Here is a 25,662-nt window from a genome sequence, read left to right on the forward strand (position 1 = left end):
CCACAGGGTTCAGCACCATTTTTTGTCAGCGCTACAGCTGGCACCACAGTCCTGGGAGCGTTTGATCCTCTGGATGAAATTGCCGACATCTGCGAGAAACATGACCTTTGGCTGCATGTTGATGTAAGTTAGTTTTATTAACATTTGTTCATTGTTTCACTTTATTAAGCCTTCCTTTTAACCGCGGAGCCGTTCTCACACATGCTGGGGGGGAAAGTGCAGCTGATTTTGCAAACCCAACTAGTGGTGTTCTAAAAGCCGAACTACATTTTGTTTAATGCATAAATCTGTGGACTGTCTCTCTCTGAAGAGTTCAGAGTATCTTTATTTTGATGTAGCTTAGCTTGAGAGGTTGTTTTGCCCAGACATATTTGGTAACTTTCACTGTCTAAGCCCTGTACCACATTACATTAGTTTTTCATTGTGTAATATTAAGAGCTTGCCTGCATAATAATAATAATAATAACCCCAGCCGGAGCTGGCATCAGAGTGGCTAACATCATATAAATAATACAATAAAAACAGGCAATAAATCGACTAAAATGCATCCCAAAATTAATTCAAATAAATTAAACTTAAAACTGGACAAATGACAATCCTCAGGTTAAAATTGAAAGCGATTAATACTCGCCAGGACCAACTATTTCCACGGATATTATAAGGACCTGTGAGCGGGCTGGGAAACCTCCTTTGTGCTTGTTCATATACAAAGAGAAATGTCTCAGACTTAACCCTGACCAAAGGCCTGGTGGAACATCTCCATCTTGCAGGCCCTGCGGAAGGATGTCAAATCTCGCAGGGCCCTGGTTTCCTGTGTGAGAGAGCGTTCCACCAGGCCGGGGCCACGGCCGAAAAGGCCCTGTCTCTGGTCAAGGCCAGTCTAATCTCTATGGGGCCCAGAATCTTCAGGGTGTTGATTTTTGTAGACTTGGACTTTTCCTCAAAGGTTGTGTTGGCTTCGGCATAACATAACCTTTTGTTTTATTATTCCTCCAAGGTGCTCGTGGTTCTTTCGTAGGCTCCTTAGTGGAAGAAGGGGAGTTTGAGGGGGACTTCTTCCAGGCACTGTGTTCCCCTTCCATTATGAGAGGATTAGGGGAAAGCTCTGAAGCCTGAAGACTGCTTGCAATCTCCCAGTGGGAGCAATTCCCCATGTCTGTTCGAACTCCTGAAAAAATTAGTCAGAAAATATTAGTCTGGTTGGCTGAGCCATTGGTCTCCTGAGTTCAGGACGATGGTGGTTGGGAGGTTATTATCCTATTGTTTCGTGAATGTTGAGTTATTTATCCTAAATATCTAGAATGACTCCAGGATTTCCATTTCTGTGCCGGTGGTATTATCCTTTAGCAATACATTGTTTCTCTGTGGGAATTCCTTTAAAAAGAATTATACTTTTCAGATATATACTTTTCACTGATTTCAGTTTTAAAACTTAACTTCCTTCCCCTCTTTCTGAGGTTCCTTAAATTTATTTTTAATATCTTCTGCAAATCCAAATTAACCTACTCATTTATTTATTTATCTATCACACACACACACACACACGCCCTTATATAGCTGCAGGTTATTACAATAATCCTGCCAGTATTCTTATCTGTTTACAATTTATCTGTAAATATCCAACAAACCATTTCCATTCTTTTATATATATATATATAAAGTTTGTTATCATGATTTCGTCCAGTAGGTTTCGCTATGGGAATTCCAGCACAGTTCTGTTTGCTTAACATCTAAAGATTCCAAAACTGTATGACTTGCAGAAATATCCACTCATGGGGAGTGACTAAATAATTTTCAATTACCTAAGTGGTATTACTGTAGGCTTTCAGTAAAGCAGTTTTTGCAAACACAGCTAAGGAGGATTAACATAACATGAAAGTTTGGTAAGCTTCCCCCACCCCCACCCCCCAAAAAAACCTGAGAGTTTTTGCTATTTTCCTGATCTTCTTGCAGATGGGTTATTGGAAATATGCAAATCTTTTTGTTGTTAAAAGTGCCTTCTTTCGGAATCAGTGAGCTGTTGATTGCTTGGCAATAATGCCTTTGATAAGGCTCTTTATTTCTTCAGAGTAAATCATTTGGAGAAGCTAAAAATAAATTGCTTCCCTAATATTACGTTTCATGTCATCGGCTGATCTAGCTGTCGTAGGGATGTTATTTGATTCCCTTGGGAAGAAGAGGCACCATTCATAATTGTGGTGGGAAGATTTCTCTACAAGAGTTGGCCCAAGTAGTCTCTTTGTGTGTTTAAGGATGTGGAAAAAATGTCTTCCAGGTATGAGCTGATCCCAGAGGGATGGATGCAGAGTCTATCAAGGGCATGTCTGCTGTAATTTATCACACTCTTCTGTCCAGGCCTCCTGAGAAAAAGCTATATATAAAATGTGCTAAATTTGCAGTGGCTTGGGAACACATTCAGATCACCAAATATAGGCTGTTACTTATGACCCAAGGCTATATGCAGCGTGATCCTATATGTGTCTGCTCTCTTGTTCCTAAATCCCGTGAAACACCCTTTTCTGCTGAAACGGCCTTTCACCTTCCACATGTTCTGAATTCTCCTTGTGCAACTAGAATACTTATGAGTATTCCACAACTTCAGAGCAAATTCCATGATGGCATAGCAGCTTCAGTAGTGGCTATGTGTGTCGTCTGGTTATTTTATAATTTATTAAATTTATTTATTAAATTTTAATTCTTCCCTTCCTCCTAAAGCAGTCCAGGGTCACAATTATTCCTGAAACTGACAATAATTCCAGAACCTCCAAGTGTCCCTATTTTCCAGGGACAGTCCTGGATGTAAAGAAGCCGTCCCAGTTTCTGATTTGATCCCAGAATGTCCCTCTTTTCCTTAGTAAGGTAAAGGGACCCCTGACCATTAGGTCCAGTCGTGGCCGACTCTGGGGTTGCGGCGCTCATCTCGCTTTATTGGCAGAGGGAGCCGGCGTACATCTTCCAGGTCATGTGGCCAGCATGACTAAGCCGCTTCTGGTGAACGAGAGCAGCACATGGAAACGCCGTTTACCTTCCCACCGGAGCGGTACCTATTTATCTACTTGCACTTTGACGTGCTTTCGAACTGCTAGGTTGGCAGGAGCTGGGACCAAGCAACGGGAGCTCACCCCATCGCGGGTATTCGAACCGCCAGCCTTCTGATCGGCGAGTCCTAGGCTCTGTGATTTAACCCACAGCGCCACCCGCGTCCCTTTTCCTTAGGACGCCGCTTTTTTCATGTTGGAAGGTATGGGGTTATGCAACCCCTGAGCCAAAGAGATAACTAACTAACTAACTAACTAACTAACTAACTAACTTCCCTGCATAGGGAAGTTTTTAAATGTTTAATGTTTCGTTATGTTTTTACATAAGTTGGCAGCCGCCCATTTTCATTGAAAGAATGTTGGAGGCTATGTAATATCAAGTTAGATAGAATAATTGCTAGATTTCACTCTGCTTGAATGTATGCAACAGATAAAGAGATGGGAATCTAAATCTTCCAGAATTCATTTTGAAGATTCTCACTAGTTATGGTTAGTTTCCATGATTACTCATGTAAACAAACACCTTTGGTTTTATTCAGCTATTCAGTGTTCCGTAACTTAGTCTGCTGGCAGAACAATAGTAAAATGTTTCTAAAAATTTCAAACAAACTTTAGACTGATGTACGTACGTATATAGCTCAGAGAAGGTACTTAACAGCTACATACTGTGTTTGTGTAAGCGGGGCCTTATTCAAGCCAGTATATATGTCTTCTTTTGGATTCTTTGAAATGAGTGGCGCAGTCAAGAGAATCCAGTCCGTACCATCCCTGCCGTCTAAACTTTTAAAACCCTCTAATGAGAGTAATAATTAAATTATACAGTGCTGAACTAACACTTTATAACTTTTAATAAATATCTCCACAGGCATCGTGGGGAGGCTCAGCTTTGCTGTCAAGGAAGCACCGCAAACTTCTGCAAGGCATCCACAGGTAGATGACGTTTAATTTGGAAAGGGGATAATTAAAGTCAAATGCAAGCATTTTTGAAGTCCCATTGACTTCAGGGAGACCATCATTTCTCACTGAAACCACAGACACTCACGTTTCGTTTTGGATAGATTGTGTCATGCTCACTATGAGGATGGTGATTGGAAACCTGGAAAAAAATGAAGAAAATTCTGCTTTATCATATGCAATCACACTGCAATTGCAAAGTAATTTTCTGCTTCTGTCCATTTATCACTTTCATAGGGCTAATTCGGTGGCATGGAATCCTCATAAGATGCTAATGGCAGGGATCCAGTGTTGTGCCCTTCTGGTGAAAGACAGTTCCGTAAGTCTTCTTTTTTTAATTTCCCAAATGCAACTGAAGTGTGTTTTTGCTGCATTGAGAAAATAGATAGATTAACTTAGGTTTTCCAATACAAAACCATAACATTGCAGACAATGCAAATGGTGCATGAGGTGCTGATAAGGGGTGACAGGAAATACCTGATTTCTGCATGAGAATGACACCCAAACATCTACTTATTTGCCAGTACAGTGGTACCTCGGATTAAGTACTTAATTCATTCCGGAGGTCCGTACTTAACCTGAAACTGTTCTTAACCTGAAGCACCACTTTAGCTAATGGGGCCTCCTGCTGCTGCCGCGCCGCCAGAGCATGATTTCTGTTCTCATCCTGAAGCAAAGTTCTTAACCTGAGGTAATATTTCTGGGTTAGCGGAGTCTGTAACCTGAAGCGTATGTAACCCGAGGTACCACTGTATTTTAAAATTAGCAGCTCTGATTAGCTAATTTAGGAGTGTGCGCATGCCCATTTCAAGTAGTAACAGATTAAGGTAAAGGTAAAGGGACTCCTGACCATTAGGTCCAGTCATGGCCGAATCTGGGGTTGCAGCGCTCATCTCACTTTACTGGCCGAAGGAGCCGGCGTACAGCTTCCGGGTCATGTGGCCAGCATGACTAAGCCACATCTGGCGAACCAAAGCAGCGCACGGAAACGCCGTTTATCTTCCCGCTGGAGCCGTACCTATTTATCTACTTGCACTTTGACGTGCTTTCGAAATGCTAGGTTGGCAGGAGCAGGGACCGAGCAACGGGAGCTCACCCCGTCGCGGGGATTCGAACCGCCGACCTTCTGATCGGCAAGTCTTAGGCTCTGTGGTTTAACCCACAGCGCCACCCGCGCCCCTTAGCAATACATTGCATGACTTTAAATAGGTTTGGATCCGGATCAAATTTAAGAAATGTATATTGGAGCCTACAAATATAGATACAGTTAACATTTTATCATTCTCTTTTATATATATATATATATTCATTCTTTTCCAAATCAACGGGATTAGGAAGTGTTTAGAAGTTAAATGCATTAGTGGGCAAAAAATGACTTAAATGAATAGGACTTAGGAAAATATGGGAGGGCATGTTGGAATGTCATTGAATTAACAAAAAAAAAAGTTGGGGGAAGGTGAGAGGGTTTTTAAATTGATTGAAATGGGAAAGTAAGCTCTTGGAATGCAGAGGCAGTGAAATGCAGAGATTAGTAAATCCATTGTAAAAGCACAGATCAATCAAAGCAATTGCTGGGTGTCCTCTTACGTTGACAGGAAGCGCTGGGGAAGATCACACTGTCTCCCAGGCTGTCCTGTTAAAATAAACCTTTCCCTAAATGAACCCTGTCACCACAAGCTTGCATTTTAGTGTCTGCCTGTTTAGCTAGGAGAATCATAACCAACTCGGCTGGCATGCAGCCTTTATATGTTTGAGATCCTTTAGCAAATAAAATGTTCACTGTACTGAAAAAACATGATATAGATGTAATGTCATTTAAAAATATATACCAAAAGTTGATGTTTGATAGCATCTCCAAATCACAACATTGTTCATCATAGGGTGGATTTGACTTAAATCAAATCGATTTAAATCACGATTTAAATCACTAGTCAGTAAGGCTGGATTTAAATCTTTTTTTTACAGAAAGATTCATTCTTGCTGGTATAATCTTAATATTTACAACCAGATATAGGTTTCATTTTTGGAATGATAAATTTTCAGAGTAGTTTTTACATATATATCAAAAATTACTGATTTGTTTATACTATTAGAAATACATTGACAGAAAATTATGAAATTATTGTGATGTTTAGTAAGTTAACTGCTTATATTTGTATAACTTTTCTGCTGTACTTTAATAGAAGGAGAAAAAATAATAATTTCCTTAATAACAATTTAAACAATTTATTTAACTAAAACAATAACAGTATAGCATATGTATCCATATTTGTTAACTGATGTGGTTAAACAATTTTTTAAAAAAACTTACTGCGTTTTAGCGCACTTGAAAAACTTAAATCATTTCCTGATGAATAGCTTTTGGACTATAACATAACTTAAATAGAAAACTATCTTTAGGAAGATTTTTCCTCCAAAAGCATTTTATTTTAAAAATCTGATTTAAATAAAGAAAATCCAATTTAAAAAATAATAATCATTGATTTTTATCCACCTTGGTTCATCAAATATATAAAGGTTCCAGATTTCTGTAAATTCAGCGACCAGGTTATTTTTTCATATGATTAGTTGGTAATTATTTTGGATCCAGTAGATCTGTCCTGGCATAGAGCAGAATGTACATATAGAAATAGTGCATGAATATTCACTTTAGCAGGGGAAGATGTTTCATGCACATAGTTCATAATGTACATGAATTGTTCATCAGCATCGTAAGGAGCGTTGTGAGCTCCTGTTTCGGCAGGCTTTGGGTAGCACGTTAGAATCGCTGAGTTTTCGTTTACATCCTAATTCTACGTCTGTATACCCATATACCAGTGGCTAGGCAGATGTGAGATACTCATGCACTGGTGTACAGATACAAAAGGACAAAAAGCATTATGTGGAAAAAGAAAACATGGTTATGTATCGAAACACAATATGGCTCAAGCTTAACTGACAAGGGTGACAGAAATCGCATCAGGAAGTCTGCTCCACGACTTTGAAAGGCCATGTTCCACACTGGAGAATAATGTTTGCAAACCGGGAAACCTTTCCAATTCCCATGTTGCATAATTAGTATTCCGAGACACAGTTTCTCAGAGAACTGCTAATTTAGTTTTCTGCAGTGTTGAGGTCGTAGGGGGGGGGGGAGATGAAGGGAGTGATGGCAGGTGGGCAGCAATAGCCATGGAATCAAAACAAGAAGATACATCCATGGCCACTGTAAGGCTGGGTTCATACGTATACCCCCAATTCTTCATTCTTCACCCAAAGTTGCTTGCAACCAAGGCACTTGCAAAGGAAAGATGGGAAGAACTTTAAGGTATACAGTATTTTGAAAAGATACATGTTTCCATACTTGGAACTGGTTGAAAGTACACACATGTTGACTTCGGGTTGGTGCCTCCGGCAATGGCTGAATTCCTCTGATCGGGAGGAATTTGCCCCGTGGGAATTTGGGTCTGTACCGCCACAGCGAAGATGGAGACCCGTAAAAATCACAGGCGGGAGAAGCCTGTGAACGTGGGATTCGGCGGGCACCTTTTGCGCCTCCCCTACTCGCGGGGGAACCCGATTTCGGGGACCCGGAGCGACGTGGGGTGAATGGCGCGGTACTTCGAATCGTCTGCTTCTTCCACGGTGTGAAGCCGTATAGCTGTTGCCGGAGAGCACTGACTTTTTCCTGTGGACAATTTGACTCCAAAGTAATTACCCGTGAATAGAGTTGATACGGGAGAATCGGATTTTAAACATTTAATTGGGCATCGAAACGGGGAGGTTCAAAACAGGAAGTCCGCCTTCCCTATTTGTAAATAGACTGAGGCAAGGAGTCTGTAAGCTGAAGTCTTGGAAAGCCTTTTGTAAAAGATTAAATTTCCATCGGCAAAGAGTATAAAATCCCCCTTGGAGGCAGGAGAAGAGGGGGGGAAGTTGTGGACTGAGTATGCCTGCAGGAGAGAGTAAAGAGAGTTAAAATACTGCCGCTCTGACCCTGGAAACGGGCTGCTAGTAGGACTGACGTTTTGGAATGTCCATTGACAGCACTTAGAATGTTCCTTGACAGCTAGCAAAATAAGAGAGATATATTGTTTCTACTGTCTCCGGCTGCTTCTAAAAAGGAGTAATAAAGTAACTGAAAACTGAAACTAACTTTGGATTGTACGAGTTGCGCTTAAAGGTGACATTCTTGATTATTATAAATAGAAACTGTTTCCCCCTAGTGGAAGTTTCTGAAATTGGTTACTTTATAAGAGCTGGGCTAGGGGAGTTTCCAGCTGCAAGATAAAAACAGTGTGACTCTGGGATTGACCTTGAATCTCTTAAGTGTTATGGCAAATGGAAAGGAAAGAACAGATGAAATGTTAACAGAAGAGGCCTTAGTGGTCGCATTATTGAAAATAAATGACTCGCTGGAACAGCTTCACAAGAAAACAGAAGTGATGAATGTGAAAGCGGATGCTGCAAATAATAAAATTGATTTAATTGTAGAAAGTTTAAATAATCTGGGACAAAAGGTGAACACCAACACAGAAACCACCCAGAAATTGACACAGGAATCTACTTTAATACGGCAAACTGCGGATGAAGTCAGGGAGAAAACCTTTGCTGCTGAATGTAAAACAACACAATTGGAGTGTGAGAGAGCCCCATACATTCAAAAGCAACTTGACGAATATAAGCTGACATTTGCTATGATGGAGCTTAAAGAAAAACAGATGAATTTGAGGATCAGAACCCCACCAGAACTGGGAAAGGAAAGTTCGACAGAGCTTCAGGAGGAGACAGGATCAACATCGGCTGAGAAAGAGAGATTTTTGTGGGTCAGTAGGACCGCCAAAAATGTGAATTTACTTAAGGGCAACTGTGAAGGACGTTGGATTGAAGTGAAGGGGGATTGGGAAATATGGACAAATCTGAAGTTGTTATGGTTGGGCCGAGCTGTTGTGGTGGGGATGAGGGTTGCTGTGTTGCCGGGGATGTTGCTCTTGTGTCAAAAAGTGCAAGTTTTGGATGGGAGGGATTGTTTCAGGAGGTGGCAGAGGGATGTTTCTGGATTGGTTTGGCAGGGCAGGAAGCCTCGAGTAAAACTTAAGATATTGACGGATGCTTAGGAAGGAGGTGGACCTGCCCTGCCAGACACCTAAACTTCGTTGTGAATCATCAGCTTTTTGCTGGCTGAGAGAATGGCTGTCTCTTAAAAGCACTGAAGTGTTTGATAATGGCAGATGAAGTTGATGGACTAGACGGAATTGGCGGAAAAGATTGGCAAGATCCGAGACCAGGGAGAAGAGTCGGTGGAAGAAGACTGGGAAAAGTTTAAAGACTATTTATAGAAATATTGTAAAATTAATGAATGTTAGAAGAATGTTGGAATGAAATTATATGGCTTCAGTAGAAATGTTATAAGGAATTAAGCATAAATAGATTAATAGAGTATTAAAGGAAAATAAGGTTAAAAGGTGTTAAGATAATTATAGGATAGAAAACACGGGAAGATGGTAAGGAATTGCTGAAATAATTAATAGAAGTGGAATACAAAAAGGGAGGTGTGAGGAGGCCGTGGAAATATGGGAAAGAAAGATAAGATATTGGAAGTTTTTTCTTTTTTCTTTTTCTTTTTTTCTTTTCTTTTCCCCCCTTCTTTCTTTTGATGTGTTTTTAAATTGTTTTTGTTTTGTTTTGTTAATTTTTATGTAGTGTTTTTGTATTATGATGTATTGTTTTTTCTTTGTTTTTTCTTTTGTAAGTGTTTAAATTGTTATAAAAGCAATAAATATTATAAAAAAAAGAAAGTACACACATGTTGAATTCCTGCAGTTTTGAGATAATTATCTAAGTCAGCGGCGTTGCGTATTTAGCAGATTAATTGCGCTGCAGAAAGCGTGCTGGGGAGACCACACGTTCAGGAAACAACGAAGAAACGCAAAAATATCTTTTGCTTGGCTTTAATTACAAAAACAAAAACTCCTCTTACATTAAATCTATGAGTATGACCCATCCATCGACCCATTCGCCAGGGTACTGAGAGAGGCACACGCTGCTCTTTATATACTATACCCAATTGCTGACACAGCTTAATTAACACAATTTAACAGCATCTGCTATACAGAACCTTAATATTTAAATAAACCATTCAACAAGTGATGTCCAATTTTTTTTCAAAGAGGGCCAGATTTGATGAAGTGAAGGGCCGTGAGGGGCGACCAAAGGGCCAACCAGTTATTGACCTGTTTTTAGGATTGAAGTTGTTGAGCTTTTTTTAGGGGGTTTTACCCCAGGAGGTAAACTGCCACGGGGGCTGGATTAAACCAACCGGCAGGCCGGATTAGGCCCCTGAAATGGACTATGGACATGCCTGATATATTCGCCTATCTTTTCCTTCTTTTTGCCATTCAATCTGCAGGCTCCATTTCCTGAGTCAATGTTTCGATTTCTTCGTTTATTTCCTCTTGGGTTAAGGCTAAGGGGTTAGGACTTGCCTCAGGCCGCCATGAGCTCACTGCTGAAGTGAGATTTCAGCCAGAGGACTTGGTGGCTCCAAGCTCATTTCCTGATACTGCAACCCACAAACATAATAGGGAGCCAGACACATTGAATACATGAGGCCTTAACTTCCAGGTGACATGTCTAGGATTGCATTGTTAATCACTCTACTGCAGCCATCCGTCTTCATGAGGAAGATTAGTCGCTTCTTGCTGGCAAAGTGTTGCTCATTCTTAATTTCCATGCATAATTATTTGTCAGTTTGATGGGGTGGGCTGCAATGTTTAGTCAGTTAATTGGTTAGGTGAATTGTTTGAAAACATTTTGATTGACTGAAAAAAAAAAGGTCCTCAGTTAACCCGGCAGCAAATCTCGTAATACTACTATAATACTACTATAAAAAACCCTGTAGATGAAAAGGCCCACCTGTCAGCTCTAAAAAGTGTAGATAAAGAGAGGCATTGCTTCCCGGGTGAGAGAAAAGAGAGAAGTTATTCTTCCAAGATGCTACCTGCTGTGATACATCATCTGAAAACAGAGAATGTGTCTTGTTTTTCCGTTAGAACTATTTTTCAAATACAGTGGTACCTCAGGTTAAGTACGTAATTCGTTCCGGAGGTCCGTACTTAACCTGAAACTGTTCGTAACCTGAAGCACCACTTTAGCTAATGGGGCCTCCTGCTGTTGCCGCGCCGCCGGAGCACAATTTCTGTTCTCATCCTGAAGCAAGGTTCTTAACCTGAAGCACTATTTCTGGGTTAGCGGAGTCTGTAACCTGAAGCATATGTAACCTGAAGCGTATGTAACCTGAGATACCACTGTAACGCAAACTTATATGCATCAAGGTCTAAAATCCTTGCTTAATCAGCAGAGATTTCTTCCATCTTATGACAACCCTGGTTAAAATCACAGGATCAGGGAGGTTGTCACACAAATTGCTTAGAATTGTGGTGCCCGTGGAGTCTCCGCAAGCCACCCATTTGTGAGATGTCAAACTGCACATGGATATTAAGTGTCTGCTGAAAACTTTCCTGTTCTGCTAGGCAATTAAGAGTACACCCCCACAATGGTCAGTTGGTGTTCGTTTTTAATTTCTTTCTGCTGTTAACTTTTTATGATTTTATCGACCGGTTTTTCTGTTTTCATACTGCTGTAAACGGCTGTGATTCCCCCCCCCCCGATACAGTGGTACCTCAGGTTACATATGTTTCAGGTTGCATACGCTTCAGGTTACAGACTCTACTAACCCAGAAATATTACCGCGGATTAAGAACTTTGCTTCAGGATGAGAATAGAAATCGTGCAGCGGCAGCGCAGTGGCAGCAGGAGGCCCCATTAGCTAAAGTGGTGCTTGAGGTTAAGAACAATTTCAGGTTAAGAACAGACCTCCAGAACGAATTAAGTACTTAACCTGAGGTACCACTGTACAGTGGTATATAAATATTATTATTTTTAAATCAATAGATATATAAATATTCTCCTAGAGACTTCCATTGATCTATCTATCTTGTTCAATGTCAGGCTTTGGGGAATTCTATACCTCCCCCGGTCGCAACAAGAAGCATAGAATAGATAGAAAAACAAAAAAGAGTTCTTAATGAGTTTATTCAATCATCACAGCGAGAGATGAAGGAAGGCAGTCCGTCTCCCGTTAATGGCGTCGCTCCAACTGTGCTCCTTTCCCCTCCCTTCCAAGCAACAAAGCACCTCCCCTTACGGTGGCTGCCAGGGGCTAATTTTCTCTGAGTCTTTTGCTCTTGCACTCTCAACAAACGCCGAGTTCTGGGAAAAAGGGGTTCAGAAATACTCTCCAGTGAGAACGTGTCAGCTGGCTGCTCTGCCTCCCCTGGCTCTGTCTTCCCCCTCCTTTCTTCCAACTCTTCTGTCCGTCTGTCTCTGAGCTGTGACCTTCCTCCAACCACTGCTGTAATTCAACGCTGCCTTCCTCTTCTCTGGAAGCTTCAGGAGAAGTGGGGCTGCGACCGCCACCATTCCTCCTCCATCTCGTCCCCTTCAGTCCAGTCCCTGACATTCAAGCACATAGTTAAACTGGTGGAATTTGCTTCCATGTGATGTAGTGATAGGTGGATAGGTGGATTTTAAAAGAGCTGAGAAGACAAACCCGTGGAAGTTAAGGTTATCCATGGCTGCTGGTCACAATGGCTGCATGCTGCCTCTAGGATGGGAAGGATGCCTCTGAATGCCACTTTCTGCGGAACTGTCGGAGAGGGATATTGCTATCATGTGCTGTGTTTGGGTCAACAAAGGCAACTGGTCGGCCACAGTAGAATCGGGATGCTGATTTAGAATAGGGGGTGGGCAGGCTCTTTTGTTACCTTGCATATGGGTGTTTTGCATCTTTTAAACCTTTTCCCTTAGTGATGCTAAATTTAGAAGAAGACCGATTGACATCCAGTCTTCTCTCTCCAATGGCCTCCCTAAAGGATTGTTAAAACTTTCCCTTTTAGCACTATAAATGGCTCCTCTCTTCCTTAAAGTAAAGGTAAAGGGACCCCTGACCATTAGGTTCAGTCGTGGCCGACTCTGGAGTTGCGGCGCTCATCTCGCTTTATTGGCCGAGGGAGCCAGCGTACAGCTTCCAGGTCATTTGGCCAGCATGACTCTGCCGCTTCTGGCAAACCAGAGCAGCGCACAGAAACGCCATTTACCTTCCCGCCGGAGCGGTACCTATTTATCTACTTGCACTTTGACATGCTTTTGAACTGCTAGGTTGGTAGGAGCAGGGACCGAGCAATGGGAGCTCACTCGGTTGCGGGGATTCGAACCGCCGACCTTCTGATAGGCAAGTCCTAGGCTCTGTGGTTTAGACCACAGCGCTACCCACACACCCCTCTCTTCCTTAAGTAGCTTTAATTGTCAGAAGCTGTCTGGCTAAAAAATTTTTTTAAGCTGTTTGTACTTTTACTATTGTGTGCTGTTTTAGTGCTTTATAGCTGCTTTAGGTAATTATTATTATTGTGAATGGTTTTAGAAATGCTTAAGTTATTGCTTTAATTCACTCTGCTTCCTTGTTGAGGAAATGCGGGGTTTAAATGTTTTAGTAGATGAATATTGAAAAGATAGATACACAGAGAGGAAGCCTGTTCCAACCTGTCAGTACCCATAGATGAGAAAATTGGCTCCTTTTCAATCCAGGACTTGTGTTTTGTACATGATGCTGAATAGCTTGTGTCTGGTATGCATATGTTTTAGGTTTTGCCTTGACATATTCCCCCCTCTGTTTTATTATAAGCTTGACAGAGCTATCTGTGCTATATTGTAATGCAGATTAACGGCTGCACATTCAGTTACAGAAATACAGACACTTTCATTAGGCATAATGTCAGAGTCCTTGTAAACCCTTTCCTGCAGCAGACAGGCAAGAAGAGGTGCAGAGAAGTGCCATCAAATACTAAACTTATTTTCTGTCTGTTCACAGTGGACATCTTCTATATTCAATTTTAAAGTGGATTGTGTGCTCTGTTGTGAGATGATATTCGGCAATATCATTATGAATCGGTGTGCGGTTCTATAGCCTTCACGCTCTGCTGGGAAATTGGGCGGGATATCTTTAACCGGAACACTGGCTTGCAGGCCAATTATATTTCCAAAAGCAACTTATTGGACAGAGCTGAATCAGAATTGAAATCGCCCCCATTACTGGCTTTAATTCTCTTTTCTAGCTCTTCTGTTTCTCCCCAGCGCCTTCTGACTACATGCTTCCAGTGACTTTTTTGCTCAGCACCTCTTGCCCAGTTATCAATCTGTATCCTTCTCCCACAACTTTCCATTCTGACCTGTGTGCCTCTCTCTAATGCATTTCCAAATATTTCCATACTTCCATATGTGTGCAGGATTTCGTAGTCAAAACATTTAGTGTTCCTTGGTGCAGAATTCGTACCTGATTGATGCAGAAACTTTGCTTCTACTCATCCTTTTACACTTTCAAGCCCTTCTCTATCATTTCTCACTTTTTCATGTGCTCAGTTTTGTGACTCAGTGGTCAGAACTTAGCATCTTGGGAAACATGGGGACCAGTAGCTCCCTGAGTGATCTTCTTCTTTGGCGATCACTCATAGCCAAGTAAGATTGTCTTCCATAAACACGGTTTTAACAGTGAGTCCGTAAGTGACTGTGGAGGCCAATTCTGGAGTCACATGTCCTTCCACATTGGTTTTTTCTTTATTTTCCTTTTACAGTATCTCGCTTTCTCTTTCTTTCGGTTTCTCCTTTCCTTGTCTTTTTCTCCCTTCTGGCTTTGTTCTCTTTTAGACGAAGTAGCTGTTTTATCTTAGTGTGTTATAAAAAAGATACTTTGTAATGGGCATGTATTTTTGTATATCTTTCAATAAGTATCAATAAACATTTTTTTAAATTTATTTTTTCAAGGATAGTTCGGTGAAGATGTAAACTCAGTGTCGGGCTGCTGTGAAAAAGGCAGATTCTATGCAAGGGATCAGATATGGTGTAGTTTGGTGGCTAAGATGTGAGATTTGAATCTGGCCCATAGTTCACATCTGTCAGAAGCTACTTGTAATTATTATTTATTGAATTTATATACCGCCCTATACCCAGAGGTCTCATCGATTTGATTTTTTTTTTGGGGGGGGGACATTTTCTGTGCACAAAAATGATAGTAGCATTAAATATTCCTCTGCTGGCATCTCAGTTGAGGTTCTCTGCTGAAAAGGTTTTTGTACCAGCCCACAACAGTTATTAGAATGTTATCTGTGGATCCCTAAACCTAAATTGTTAAGTTCAAGACGTAGTCTTAGAAATCCTAGGTTAATAAAATGTTATAGTTTGAGGCTGGGGATGGGAGGGCCTTTCTTTTTCTTCTTCCAACAATCTTCTGTACAACCATGCGAGAAAATACCAAAGGTTAGACTGTCAGAATCCTAAAAAAGCTTCTGAAACCAATAAAAATTGCATAGCAATTGAGACATCTCACCTTTTAATCTGAGCAGCTTATTTTTAGCCCTGTGTTTCTCATTCCTTCAGCTTGCTCTTTACATACCTATATTGGGTGATTTTTGCTGTCCTTGAAATTCATTTTCAAGACACATTCATTGTGGTTTACTTCTACAGTGCTCATCACTACTCAGATGTTTTGCGTTAGGAGATGAGAAAGAAAGAGGCAAAGACACAGGTTGTGGGATAAACTAGAGCCACTTTCACACAATTGTAGAATTGTAGAGTTGCAAGAGACCCTGGCGGCCATCTAGTCCCACCTCTTGCGATGCAGCAATCTCAACTAAAGCATCCCTGACAGATGGTCATCCCAACTTCTTCTTAGAAACCTTCAAGGAAGGAGAGTCCACCACTTCCCAAGGGAGTCCGTACTACTGTCAAACACAGGTTTCCTCAAACTTGGCCCTCCAGATGTTTTTGGCCTACACCTCCCATGATCCCTAGCTAGCAGGACCAGTGGTCAGGGACGATGGGAATTGTAGTCCCAAAACATCTGGAGGACTGAGTTTGAGGAAGCCTGGTGAAACAGATCTTACATAAGACCTAGTTTTTGGAGGAAGAAAACAAGAAAAAAAATATTCTGAATCCCAGAAGCCAGAACAGCAAGAGGGATCGCTGCTTTCACTGCGCAGCGATCCCTCTTGCTGTTCTGGCTTCTGGGATAGCTGCACAGCCTGCATTCGCTCCATAAGTCGCACACACATTTATCCCTTTTAGGAGGGAAAAAGTGCGCCTTACAGAGCGAAAAATACGGTAGACCATGTGTAGGAAAATGCCGAAAGCTTCTTAAGCTCCTAAGCCTGCTGGCCATGGGCTAGCCCACCCCACATAGTGTCTAGCTGGTCTTAAACCCGACTCTTTCCCCTCTTCCGCACCCTTAAAGGCAGATGTTCCCCATCCATGGCCTCTCCAAGCTGCATAACCTGGAGTGAGTGACCCAGGTTCCCCTCAAAAGTGGTTCATATCGTGTACCACAAGGCCGCAAAGCCCTGTGTGCGAGTCTCTGGAATCGCTATTCGCCTGAAAGTGCCTCAGGATACTTAATATTTTTTCCACCTCTTTCCTTTCTCCCCCCACCACACAGGCCTTCTGAAACCAATAAAAATTGCATAGCAGGTATCTGCTATCCACAGGCTTTATATTGACTGTTTATTGAGAGACCTCACATTTACATTTCTTACTTTTAGTCCTGTGTTTCCCATTCCTTCTGCATTCTGTTTGCAGGTGTTGTTCCTGAAATTCATTTTCAAGGCACATTCATTGTAGTTTAAGATTCCAGTGCTCTTCACCACTCAGGTGTTTTGCAATGGCATTTTCTATGGAATTAATTTGGAGAGTAAAAAGCCAATGAATCACTGAGTGAAATAATTTCATTTTAAAGCTGGAATCATCATGTAATAAAATGGTCTCCCTGCTGCCTGGTTTTAAATGTGAAGCACTATAGAATTTTAGAGAGAGATCAGAGTTGATGCTCTTCTTGAGATGCTCACTATCTTTATGGTGCGGAGTGAGAGAGTTATATGATAACATTTAGAGGCTGCGCATGGTAATAATGAAACATTTCACTGCCCAGCGGTGCAGGTGCTAATGTGGAAAACCTTCGAGCATGTGGCTGTCATTTGTCTCTGAAGCCCATAAACCACTGAGGATTGTGAAAGAAACATCATGTAGCCTTGAACAAGATTCAGCAACAATTTACTTAACAGTGCAATCCTATACATGTCTACTCAGAAATAAGGCCTACTGAGTTCAATGGAGCCTGCTCTCAAGTAAGTGAGGATAGGATTACGGGGGAGGGGGGGACAAACATAAAAAGATCCTGGCCTGAGATTAATAATAATAATAATAATAATAATAATAATAATAATAATAATAATTTATACCCCGCCCATCTGGCTGGGTTTCCCCAGCCACTCTGGGCGGCTTCCAACAGAATATTAAAATACAATAGTCTAGTAAACATTAAAAGCTTCTCTAAAAAGGGCTGCCTTCAGATGTTTTCTAAAAGTCTGGTACAGTGGCATCTCAGGTTACATACGCTTCAGGTTACAGACTCCGCTAACCTAGAAATAGTGCTTCAGGTTAAGAACTTTGCTTCAGGATGAGAACAGAAATTGTGCTCCGGCGGCACGGCAACAGCAGGAGGCCCCATTAGCTAAAGTGGTGCTTCAGGTTAAGAACAGTTTCAGGTTAAGAACGGACCTCCAGAACGAATTAAGTTCTTAACCCGAGGTACCACTCTAGTTGTTTTTCTCTTTGACATTTGGTGGGAGGGCGTTCCACAGGGCGGGTGCCACTACCGAGGAGGCACTCTGCCTGGTTCCCTGTGACTTGGAGATGTTGTGTGTCTGTGTTTTAAATACAAATTCATGGAGTTCATTGGCTATTGTTGAGTCAGTTTCTGGAAAGCGTTTATAGCAGTTATTCCCAGCTATAGGACAGATGCAGAATTGGATAGTGCGGTTCAAGCACAATGTTTGTAGGGATTGAATGTGCCAAGTAATTACACCCATCGCCTTGCATTAAATTTAAATTACAGCAAACCTGCTTTGTGAATAAAATCAAGGCCCTACTAATTTATGGAATGAAATTCAGTTCCTAATACAGACAGAGATAAGTTAGCCACCAGCTACCCGAATTCATTCCCCTTAAATATTCCTCCTTTTTCCAAAGAATTTGGAATTGCTGAGCTCATCATTTTGCTGGTATCTTGGTAACCATGGCTGCTATTTTGAAACTGTAGCTCCCACAGCAAAGCCAAAACTTAAAGGGTTCATGCTGCACACAAAAAAAGGAAACATCAGCTGCATTATTGCATTCCAGCATTTTTAATTACCTGTCATGAATACTGTAAAGGTAAGACTTATGCTGTTTCATCTCATGTTGCCTCTTATAACAGGACTTGCTTAAGCGATGCTACTCTGCCAACGCGTCCTACCTGTTCCAGCAAGACAAGTTCTATGACGTCAGCTACGACACAGGGGACAAATCGATCCAGTGTAGCAGGAGAGCAGATGCGTTCAAGTTCTGGATGACCTGGAAGGCCCTGGGCACAACTGGCCTGGAGGAGAGAGTAAACAGAGCCCTTGCGTTAGCCAGGTAAAGGGACCCCTGACCATTAGGTCCAGTCGTGACCGACTCTGGGGTTGCGGCGCTCATCTTGCTTTATTGGCCAAGGGAGCCGGCATACAGCTTCCGGGTCATGTGGCCAGCATGACTAAGCCGCTTCTGGCGAACCAGAGCAGCACACGGAAACGCCGTTTACATTCCCGCCAGAGTGGTACCTATTTATCTACTTGCACTTTGACGTGCTTTCAGACTGCTAGGTTGGCAGGAGCAGGGACCGAGCAACAGGAGCTCACCCCTTCACGGCGATTCGAACCGCCAACCTTCTGATCGGCAAGTCCTAGGCTGTGTGGTATAACCCACAGCGCCACCCGCGTCCAGGCGTTAGCCAGGTACTGCCTTTCAATTCTGAAGGTTTTGACACCATGTGTAAAAAATCATGTCAAGTTAAGGCATGATGAGTTGTTGCAATAAGATCCATCTATTAAGCTTAACATGTATTTTTACTAAGTGCCCTAATGTAGGCTTGCTGGAAAATTCTGGACATGTATGGAAATTGGACGCCTAAAATGGCATCCATGGGGAATATTTTTCTGGGGGCTTTTCGTGGAGTGCACTGTGAAGGCTCCATCCACCCTTGGCGCAACTGCTGTTGGCACTGGCTGCTGCCTCCCTCGCTTGGACGTGCACGGCCGGTCTGTCGGGGAACCACTTTAGCATGTGGCAGCAGCACAGTGTCCTGAGCACGGCGGCCTCTTTCAGTGCCAGCACCTAGCAACCTTTCCCAGGGCCCTGGACCCACCCTTTACATCTCCGAGCCTGCCCACCCAGCCAATAAGGTGTGAGCACTCCTGCCCGACAGTTCCCACCGTCTCCTGCAGGTAAATGGGAGGCAGCGTGGGCTCGTGTGCAAATGTGTGTGTGTCTCTGTGTGTGTGTTATTCCAGAAACTGGAAGCGAGAGCATTGGTTTCACTCTCCATGAGCTCTGCGATCCAGGGAGGTTGGGTGGTCTCTAGCCTTAGCGGAATAGGCTCTCCCCTTTCAGCCTGAGGCGACTCTATGGTTGCAGGAGGCTGGGTGGGGCCTTGCAGGCAACAGTGGGAAAGGAGAGTGGATTTGAAGGGGAACCTCAGAGAGAGCAGGGCAGCAATGGCCAGAAGTGCCCGCCCAGGAAAGCAGGAAGGCAGGGGGTCCAGGCTGGGTATTGGGCTTTGGGGAAACGAGGGGAACCAGTTACGGCAGCTGCGTTATTACACGGAAAGGGTTAACTGTGATGGTGGGGCGGGCAGTGGGTGCTGCCTCGCCTCCTCTGCCTTCTTGCAGGGGTCAGTTGTGGATTTTTCGGCGTTTTCATAAAAAAAGGTCAACAATTTTGGTGTTTTCCTTTTTGGAATACAGTGGTACCTCGGGTTATATACGCTTCAGGTTACATACGCTTCAGGTTACAGACTCTGCTAACCCAGAAATAGTGCTTCAGGTTAAGAACTTTGCTTCAGGATGAGAACAGAAATCGTGCTCCGGCGGCGCGGCAGCAGCAGGAGGCCCCAATAGCTAAAGTGGTGCTTCAGGTTACGAACAGTTTCAGGTTAAGTACGGACCTCCGGAACGAATTAAGTACTTAACCCGAGGTACCACTGTATGGCAAGCCTACCTAATGTGAAAGTATAGCTGGGAAAATGAGAGATCCTGAAACAAATTGTCACAGTACAGTTATTATAATATTAGTCTTATAAACCATTATTATTATTATTATTATTATTATTATTATTATTAATACCCCGCCCATCTGGCTGGGTTTCCCCAGCCACTCTGGGCGGCTTCCAACAAAGTATTAAAATACAGTGGTCTATTCAACATTAAAAGCTTCCCTAAACAGTCCCTAAAATGTAACCTCTTGAAAGTTTCAGAGGGCACAGAACACTATGCCTAGATTTTTTTTAGTGCTTCATTGTTTGGGGGGTTACAGGGTGGTGAGTATCAGAGTTGAGTTTAGAAGTCTGGAATTGTACCATCACCTCCATCACACTAAACTGGTCCTGGGGTGTGTGTGTGTCAATTTGTAGTTCGCCTCAAGGCCCCAAAATGTATTTCCCCGGAACATTCACAGAATTACAGAAGCAATCCTGTGGTTTCTGATTTCATCTGGGAATACCCTGGTTTTCCCCCTCCAGGATTACAGCTGCAGAAAAGACTCCGCAATATAGAATGTTACCATGAACTCAGCCAGAAATGAAGTTCTGTAGAGGCAAATACTCTGAAAAACAAAGCCGTTGTGGTTTTGCGGGATAGATGTCCTTGAAGCCTGCTGAACAAACCATTTGAGGCACATCCTATTACCCTGTGTATATTCAGAGTCTGTTGGTTGATTCCCCCTACCAGCAAAAGAATTGCTCATCAGGGTCACTCTCCCCAAGTTCACTTTGCTAAGAATATACAGATTAATGATCCTGTTGAGATCAATACTTCCCTTTGATGGTTAGCATTTAGCCAGTGGTGTATCTAAGCAAAAGTGGCATTGTTTTCCAAAGAAGAAAATTGCCTTCATCTGATAATGACCAGCAGCGATATTCAGCACAGGAGCTAGCTCTGGAGCATTAGGCACCAAGACTTTACAGCTGAAACATCAGTTTCTCTGGGCAATAAGCCAGGTTGGTTAGCTACATGACCAACTGTACTGCATGTTTCCGGATATGTTACAGTAAGCTTCCCTCTGATGCTGCAGAGATAATATTTCAAGGTCCCTGAATATAGACTTGCCTTCATTCTGGAGCTAGCCTACTGACCTTATATCTTGAGGTCAAGAATTTTTTCCATTGCCAGACTGAATTGCAAATGTTTTTGTTGTTTTTTTAAACTCGTGCTGCAGTGTGGTTCACGTCTTGCACCATCAGTGCACCTTCACCATTTATTAGCATTTCCCCCATGCTTTCTGGGCAGTATTGGGCTCCATAGCTTCTTATTAGATGGAAGATCCAAGACTTGTGTTGAGCCATTTTCCTTACAAGACCTTAGCATTTGAATAAGTGCGACAGAGGGCTCAGCCGATCCCTAAGGAGACTGTGAGCTTTGTAGCAGTGCTGCAGAAACCTACTTGTTAATTTGAGCTTAGAGCAATATGTTCCAAATATATGTTTGCCTCGCTGCTTGTGGCATAGCATCGCCGCTGCGCACTCCTTGGTTGTGTGCTCGCCTTCCCTTCTTTTTTTGCTCTGCACAATGTGAATAATAGCAACCTTCTGTGCAGCGTGTTTTGAGAAGGAATGAAAAAGAACATTCCAGGCAATTGAAGGTTATAATGATACTAATGCAATGATAAGCATGAGTTGAAATTATCGTTTTTGTTGCAGTGCATTCATTTAGACAGTGTTGGTGCTAGTGGCAACAGTTCACCATGGCAATCTTGGTTGCATGGATATGCGTCGAAGAGAAAGAAGTCACATGCGCAAGTCTTGTTAACAATAAACATCTTGTCAACTCCCCATGCTCTGACATAAACACTCTGTAGAGTGTTCCTTTCATTGACTCCCTGGGCAGTCTTGATAAAAATCTCTTTACTGCCATATACATGGATGATTCTGAAAGTGCAGAACCATTCTAAACCAGGTTGTATTTCATTTTACTTATTTGCCTCGGACTTCATCCTTTGCTTCTTGTGCTTGAGGGTTTGCTGTGAAAGCCAGGCCACCAAAGGACAGTAAAAGGAAAGGCTATTGTGGAAGTCCGCTTACCTGGTTCTGGCAGCCTTTCATCAAGCTCGGGGGAAATGGTTTCTGTATGTTTACTGCAGAAAACTGCTGTGCTCAGTGCTGATAGGCTGGGACGTGTGATGTCATAAACCCACCTCCCTGCAGGGAAGGCAGGCTCTCTGTTTCTTTAAATATTTGAAGCGCTACACGTACAAACATATTGCTCTGCTTTCCTTTGGACCACATCAGCGAGGCTGAGAGGGAGGGTCTTGTCATCTGGGCAACCAGGGTTGCACACCGTGGAACATCACAAAAGCAATAACGTGTACATTATTCCACTGGATATTTCTTCTGTCCTCCACAAATTGAAAGTGCCGTATTTTTCTCTCCATAAGACGCACCTAGTTTTGGGAGGAGGAAAACAAGAAAAAAAATATTCTGAATCCCAGAAGCCAGAACAGCAAGAGGGATCTGGCTTCTGGGATAGCAGCCTCTTGCTGTTCTGGCTTCTGGGATAGCCGTGCAAAGCCTCTTCAGGGCAGCGGGATGAAGGCTCCCCCTGCCCTGAAGAGGCTGCGCACGGCTAAGCCAGGACAGCAAGCGGGATCGCTGCGCAGCGATCCTGCTTGCTGTCCTGGCTTATGGGATTGCCGAGCGCAGCCTGTCCCGGGCAGCGGGATGAAGGCTCCCCCAAGAGCCGCGCTCCCTTTAAAGAGCGCACGGAGCGTGTGTGCGGCTCTTGGGGGCTTTTCCCCGAGGCGGGAGAAGGGCAGGCCTTCTCCCTCCTCGGGGAAAAGCCCCCAAGAGCCGCATACACGCTCCACGCGGCTCTTTAAAGGGAGTGTTGAGCAGAGCCTCCCGCCTGCATTCGCTCTGTAAGATGCACACACATTTCCCCTTATTTTTTAGGAGGGGAAAAGTGCATCATAGAGCGAAAAATACGGTAGTTCAAAATGCACATTTAGTCAAGTAATGTGCATGCAGTAGTTTAAAACACACACACACCACACTCCCTGCTTGCAGCACGGGGAAAGGGCAAGACAAATGACGGAATCAGCAACTGAATCACTGCTAAATATTTCTGCCATTCATTGTGATGGCAGGAAGAAGTCCCCCGGGGGAAACTGCAGTGGCTCCTTTTTCATACTATGTTTCTGCACAGCCTTAGTTTAACACTAGTCAGAGAACAGGAATACTATAATGATTTTTAAAATATATATATATAAAATCATACTGCAAAAATACAATGGAACAGAAATTGTGCCGGTCCCCTCCCCATTAAAAAACCCCAGTGGTTATAGAGTTTTGCATGGGCTTAATATTGACTGTGCCTCCTGCTTGCTTCCCCTCCGATTATTCATCAAATTTATTGTGGCCAATTATTTTTTTTTAAAAATTATATTTTGTAAGCCACCCGTCTTTCCGTGGCAAACTTAGGCCCCATTGTGGGTTGCTGCTGGCACAGCTAAAGGTGGTTAAGCGGTGTGGGAATTGGGGAAGGTGAAAAGAAGGGTAGTGTAAGTTTGGAGAGAGGAATCAAGGCAATATTGCCTAGTGCAGGAGGGGGATACAGAACTGGCCAGAGTGGGATGGAATACCCAGCTAGGCTATTCTTGGTCCTATAGGCAGTAAATCTACTTAGGTGTTAAGAGTTACTTCAAAGAAGCGGGGGGGGGGGGGGAGGCTGAGTCAGAGGCCCTATATAGGCAATTAGACATAGTGCCTGTTAGGCCTGTTACCTTGCAATATTCCTGCCATTAGGCCTTAGCTAGAATACGAACACAACCATTCAGGAACAGTGGACTGATACGATTAATTCTTGTTAAAAGAGATTGTTCTTTCCCCCACCTTTGGTGGAAATGCATCTCCCTGGAAATGCTCTGGATGTAGCCATCATAGGAATTTCAGTTTTTGTTTGTGACTCTTGTTCTTTGGCTAATGTGGGGCTGTATTTTGATTTAAAAAAACCCAAAACTGTTTCTGCCATGATGTGAAGAACAGACCACATACTGGGGCCATCCATTTTTAACATACTTTGCTCCTTGGGTTACCCAAAACAATAAATTATGATAAAATAATTATAACACACAAACACACACACACACACACACATTTTTAGCTCTTCTCCCCAGGTTGAGAACAGGTGGGGTATATGCAGGTAATAGTTAGCAGTTTGGGATGAGCAATTTTGGGGTGGGGTGAAACACAAAGCAGCAGAAAATGGAATATAGGTCTTGAGAATAAATAGGTTGTTTTCATTTATTACATGTTAACCAAATAAACATCTTGTTAATACCAAAAGGGAAATTGTCAGGTGCTTGCCCATCACTGGAGCGCCTTCGCAGTCATTTGTTGCAACACTGAATGCCAGAAGAATATGATAGAATACTCCCTGCACCCTTTCTCTTCTTTCTCCTTAAATAAAATACACCTTCTCATGACTGTAGATTTTGGGTACCTTGGGATTTAATATTAAGTTATTCTGCAGAAACGTTCAGTCACCATTGCATCATTTTGAGTTCCATCGTGAAGGATCAATAAGAAGGGCCCACCAATATTCCATTTGCAAGCCCCACCAAGCATACAGTAGTCATTTTAGGCAAATAAATTCTCTCTACATCTTGGACCAGTTTTGCTTTGGTATGGTGAGAATTGGAGAATTAGTTCTGTGTCTTTCAGCCCAAAGCAAATGTATATTCTTTAGATATGCGTGTATACATTGAGCAAGACATGGTAAATTTTGTAGCTAATGGTCAGGCTTAGTAATTTATACCAACCGCGTGTTTAACAATGCATCTCATACTCAGTAATGTAGGCAGTTGACAGGATCTTAAAACTCAAAAGTTAGTGTATTCATGTATATCTTTATGCTTAATTGCAGATACCTAGTGGATGAAATTAAGAAGAGAGAAGGATTCCAGCTGCTGTTGGAGGTTTGTGCCAAATGCTATACAAATAATGTGTATGTCCAATCATTTTGAAACTGGTGGTGCAAAGCTAGTTGATGCAGGCAGTGTTTATTATTATTACAATGGTTGTTTTTGTTATTTATTGAATTCATATTTCAAAATCATCATCCTGATTGCTTCCGGGAGAGCAGAATGTAAGTTCTACAGCTAAATGGGCTGCTGTCCGAGAACTAAAAAACCAAAACAAAACTTTAACAACATAAACTGACAGTGTGAATTCTTCTTGAATGAATAGGCCCAGATTGCTTGCTCCATAAGGAACAAGCTTTACTTAGTATGGCAGGAAGTCTGAGTCCAAATGACCCAGTGGCTTATCTGTGGCTAGCAAAATAGTCAGGCGATAGGGCTCTCCCTTCTTCTCCCTGAAAACTAAATTCAGTATTCAGCAAGAGCAAGTCTATGCATAGCATACCTGGGCCCAGTTCGTGCTAGAGGAAAAGCTTAACTTCATCTCATTTCATAGCAGCAGGTGGCATGCTTGCTGATCTCTTCCTGCTGACAACTGTATTCT

At 42.6% G+C, this 25,662-nt stretch overlaps 1 protein-coding gene and 1 long non-coding RNA gene across 6 annotated transcripts in view; one reads left to right on the forward strand and one right to left on the reverse strand.

Moving 5' to 3' along the window:
• The window catches only part of GADL1 (glutamate decarboxylase like 1), a 96,664-nt gene that overhangs the window by 38,509 nt on the left and 32,493 nt on the right, over positions 1 to 25,662 (forward strand). For all 3 annotated transcript variants that reach the window (XM_081164677.1, XM_081164676.1, XM_081164678.1), the window contains exons 9-13: positions 7 to 123; positions 3,904 to 3,968; positions 4,230 to 4,311; positions 18,328 to 18,527; positions 25,064 to 25,115. In XM_081164677.1, coding sequence (XP_081020803.1) covers positions 7 to 123; positions 3,904 to 3,968; positions 4,230 to 4,311; positions 18,328 to 18,527; positions 25,064 to 25,115 — 516 coding nt within the window. The remainder of the gene's footprint in view (positions 1 to 6; positions 124 to 3,903; positions 3,969 to 4,229; positions 4,312 to 18,327; positions 18,528 to 25,063; positions 25,116 to 25,662) is intronic.
• On the reverse strand, positions 454 to 18,368 carry LOC308570288. Of its 3 annotated transcripts, none has more exons than XR_014001080.1 (4): positions 18,265 to 18,368; positions 16,610 to 16,744; positions 4,081 to 4,134; positions 454 to 1,168 (listed from the first exon to the last, which is right to left on the reverse strand). It is a non-coding gene; the product is annotated as an uncharacterized lncRNA (long non-coding RNA). The 3 variants fall into 3 exon arrangements; XR_014001081.1 differs by having other exon boundaries at positions 18,062 to 18,282; XR_014001082.1 differs by lacking the exons at positions 16,610 to 16,744; positions 18,265 to 18,368 and adding an exon at positions 10,884 to 10,985.

Source organism: Podarcis bocagei (genome assembly GCF_964188305.1).
Source record: "Podarcis bocagei genome assembly, chromosome: 12".
NCBI lineage: Eukaryota > Metazoa > Chordata > Lepidosauria > Squamata > Lacertidae > Podarcis > Podarcis bocagei.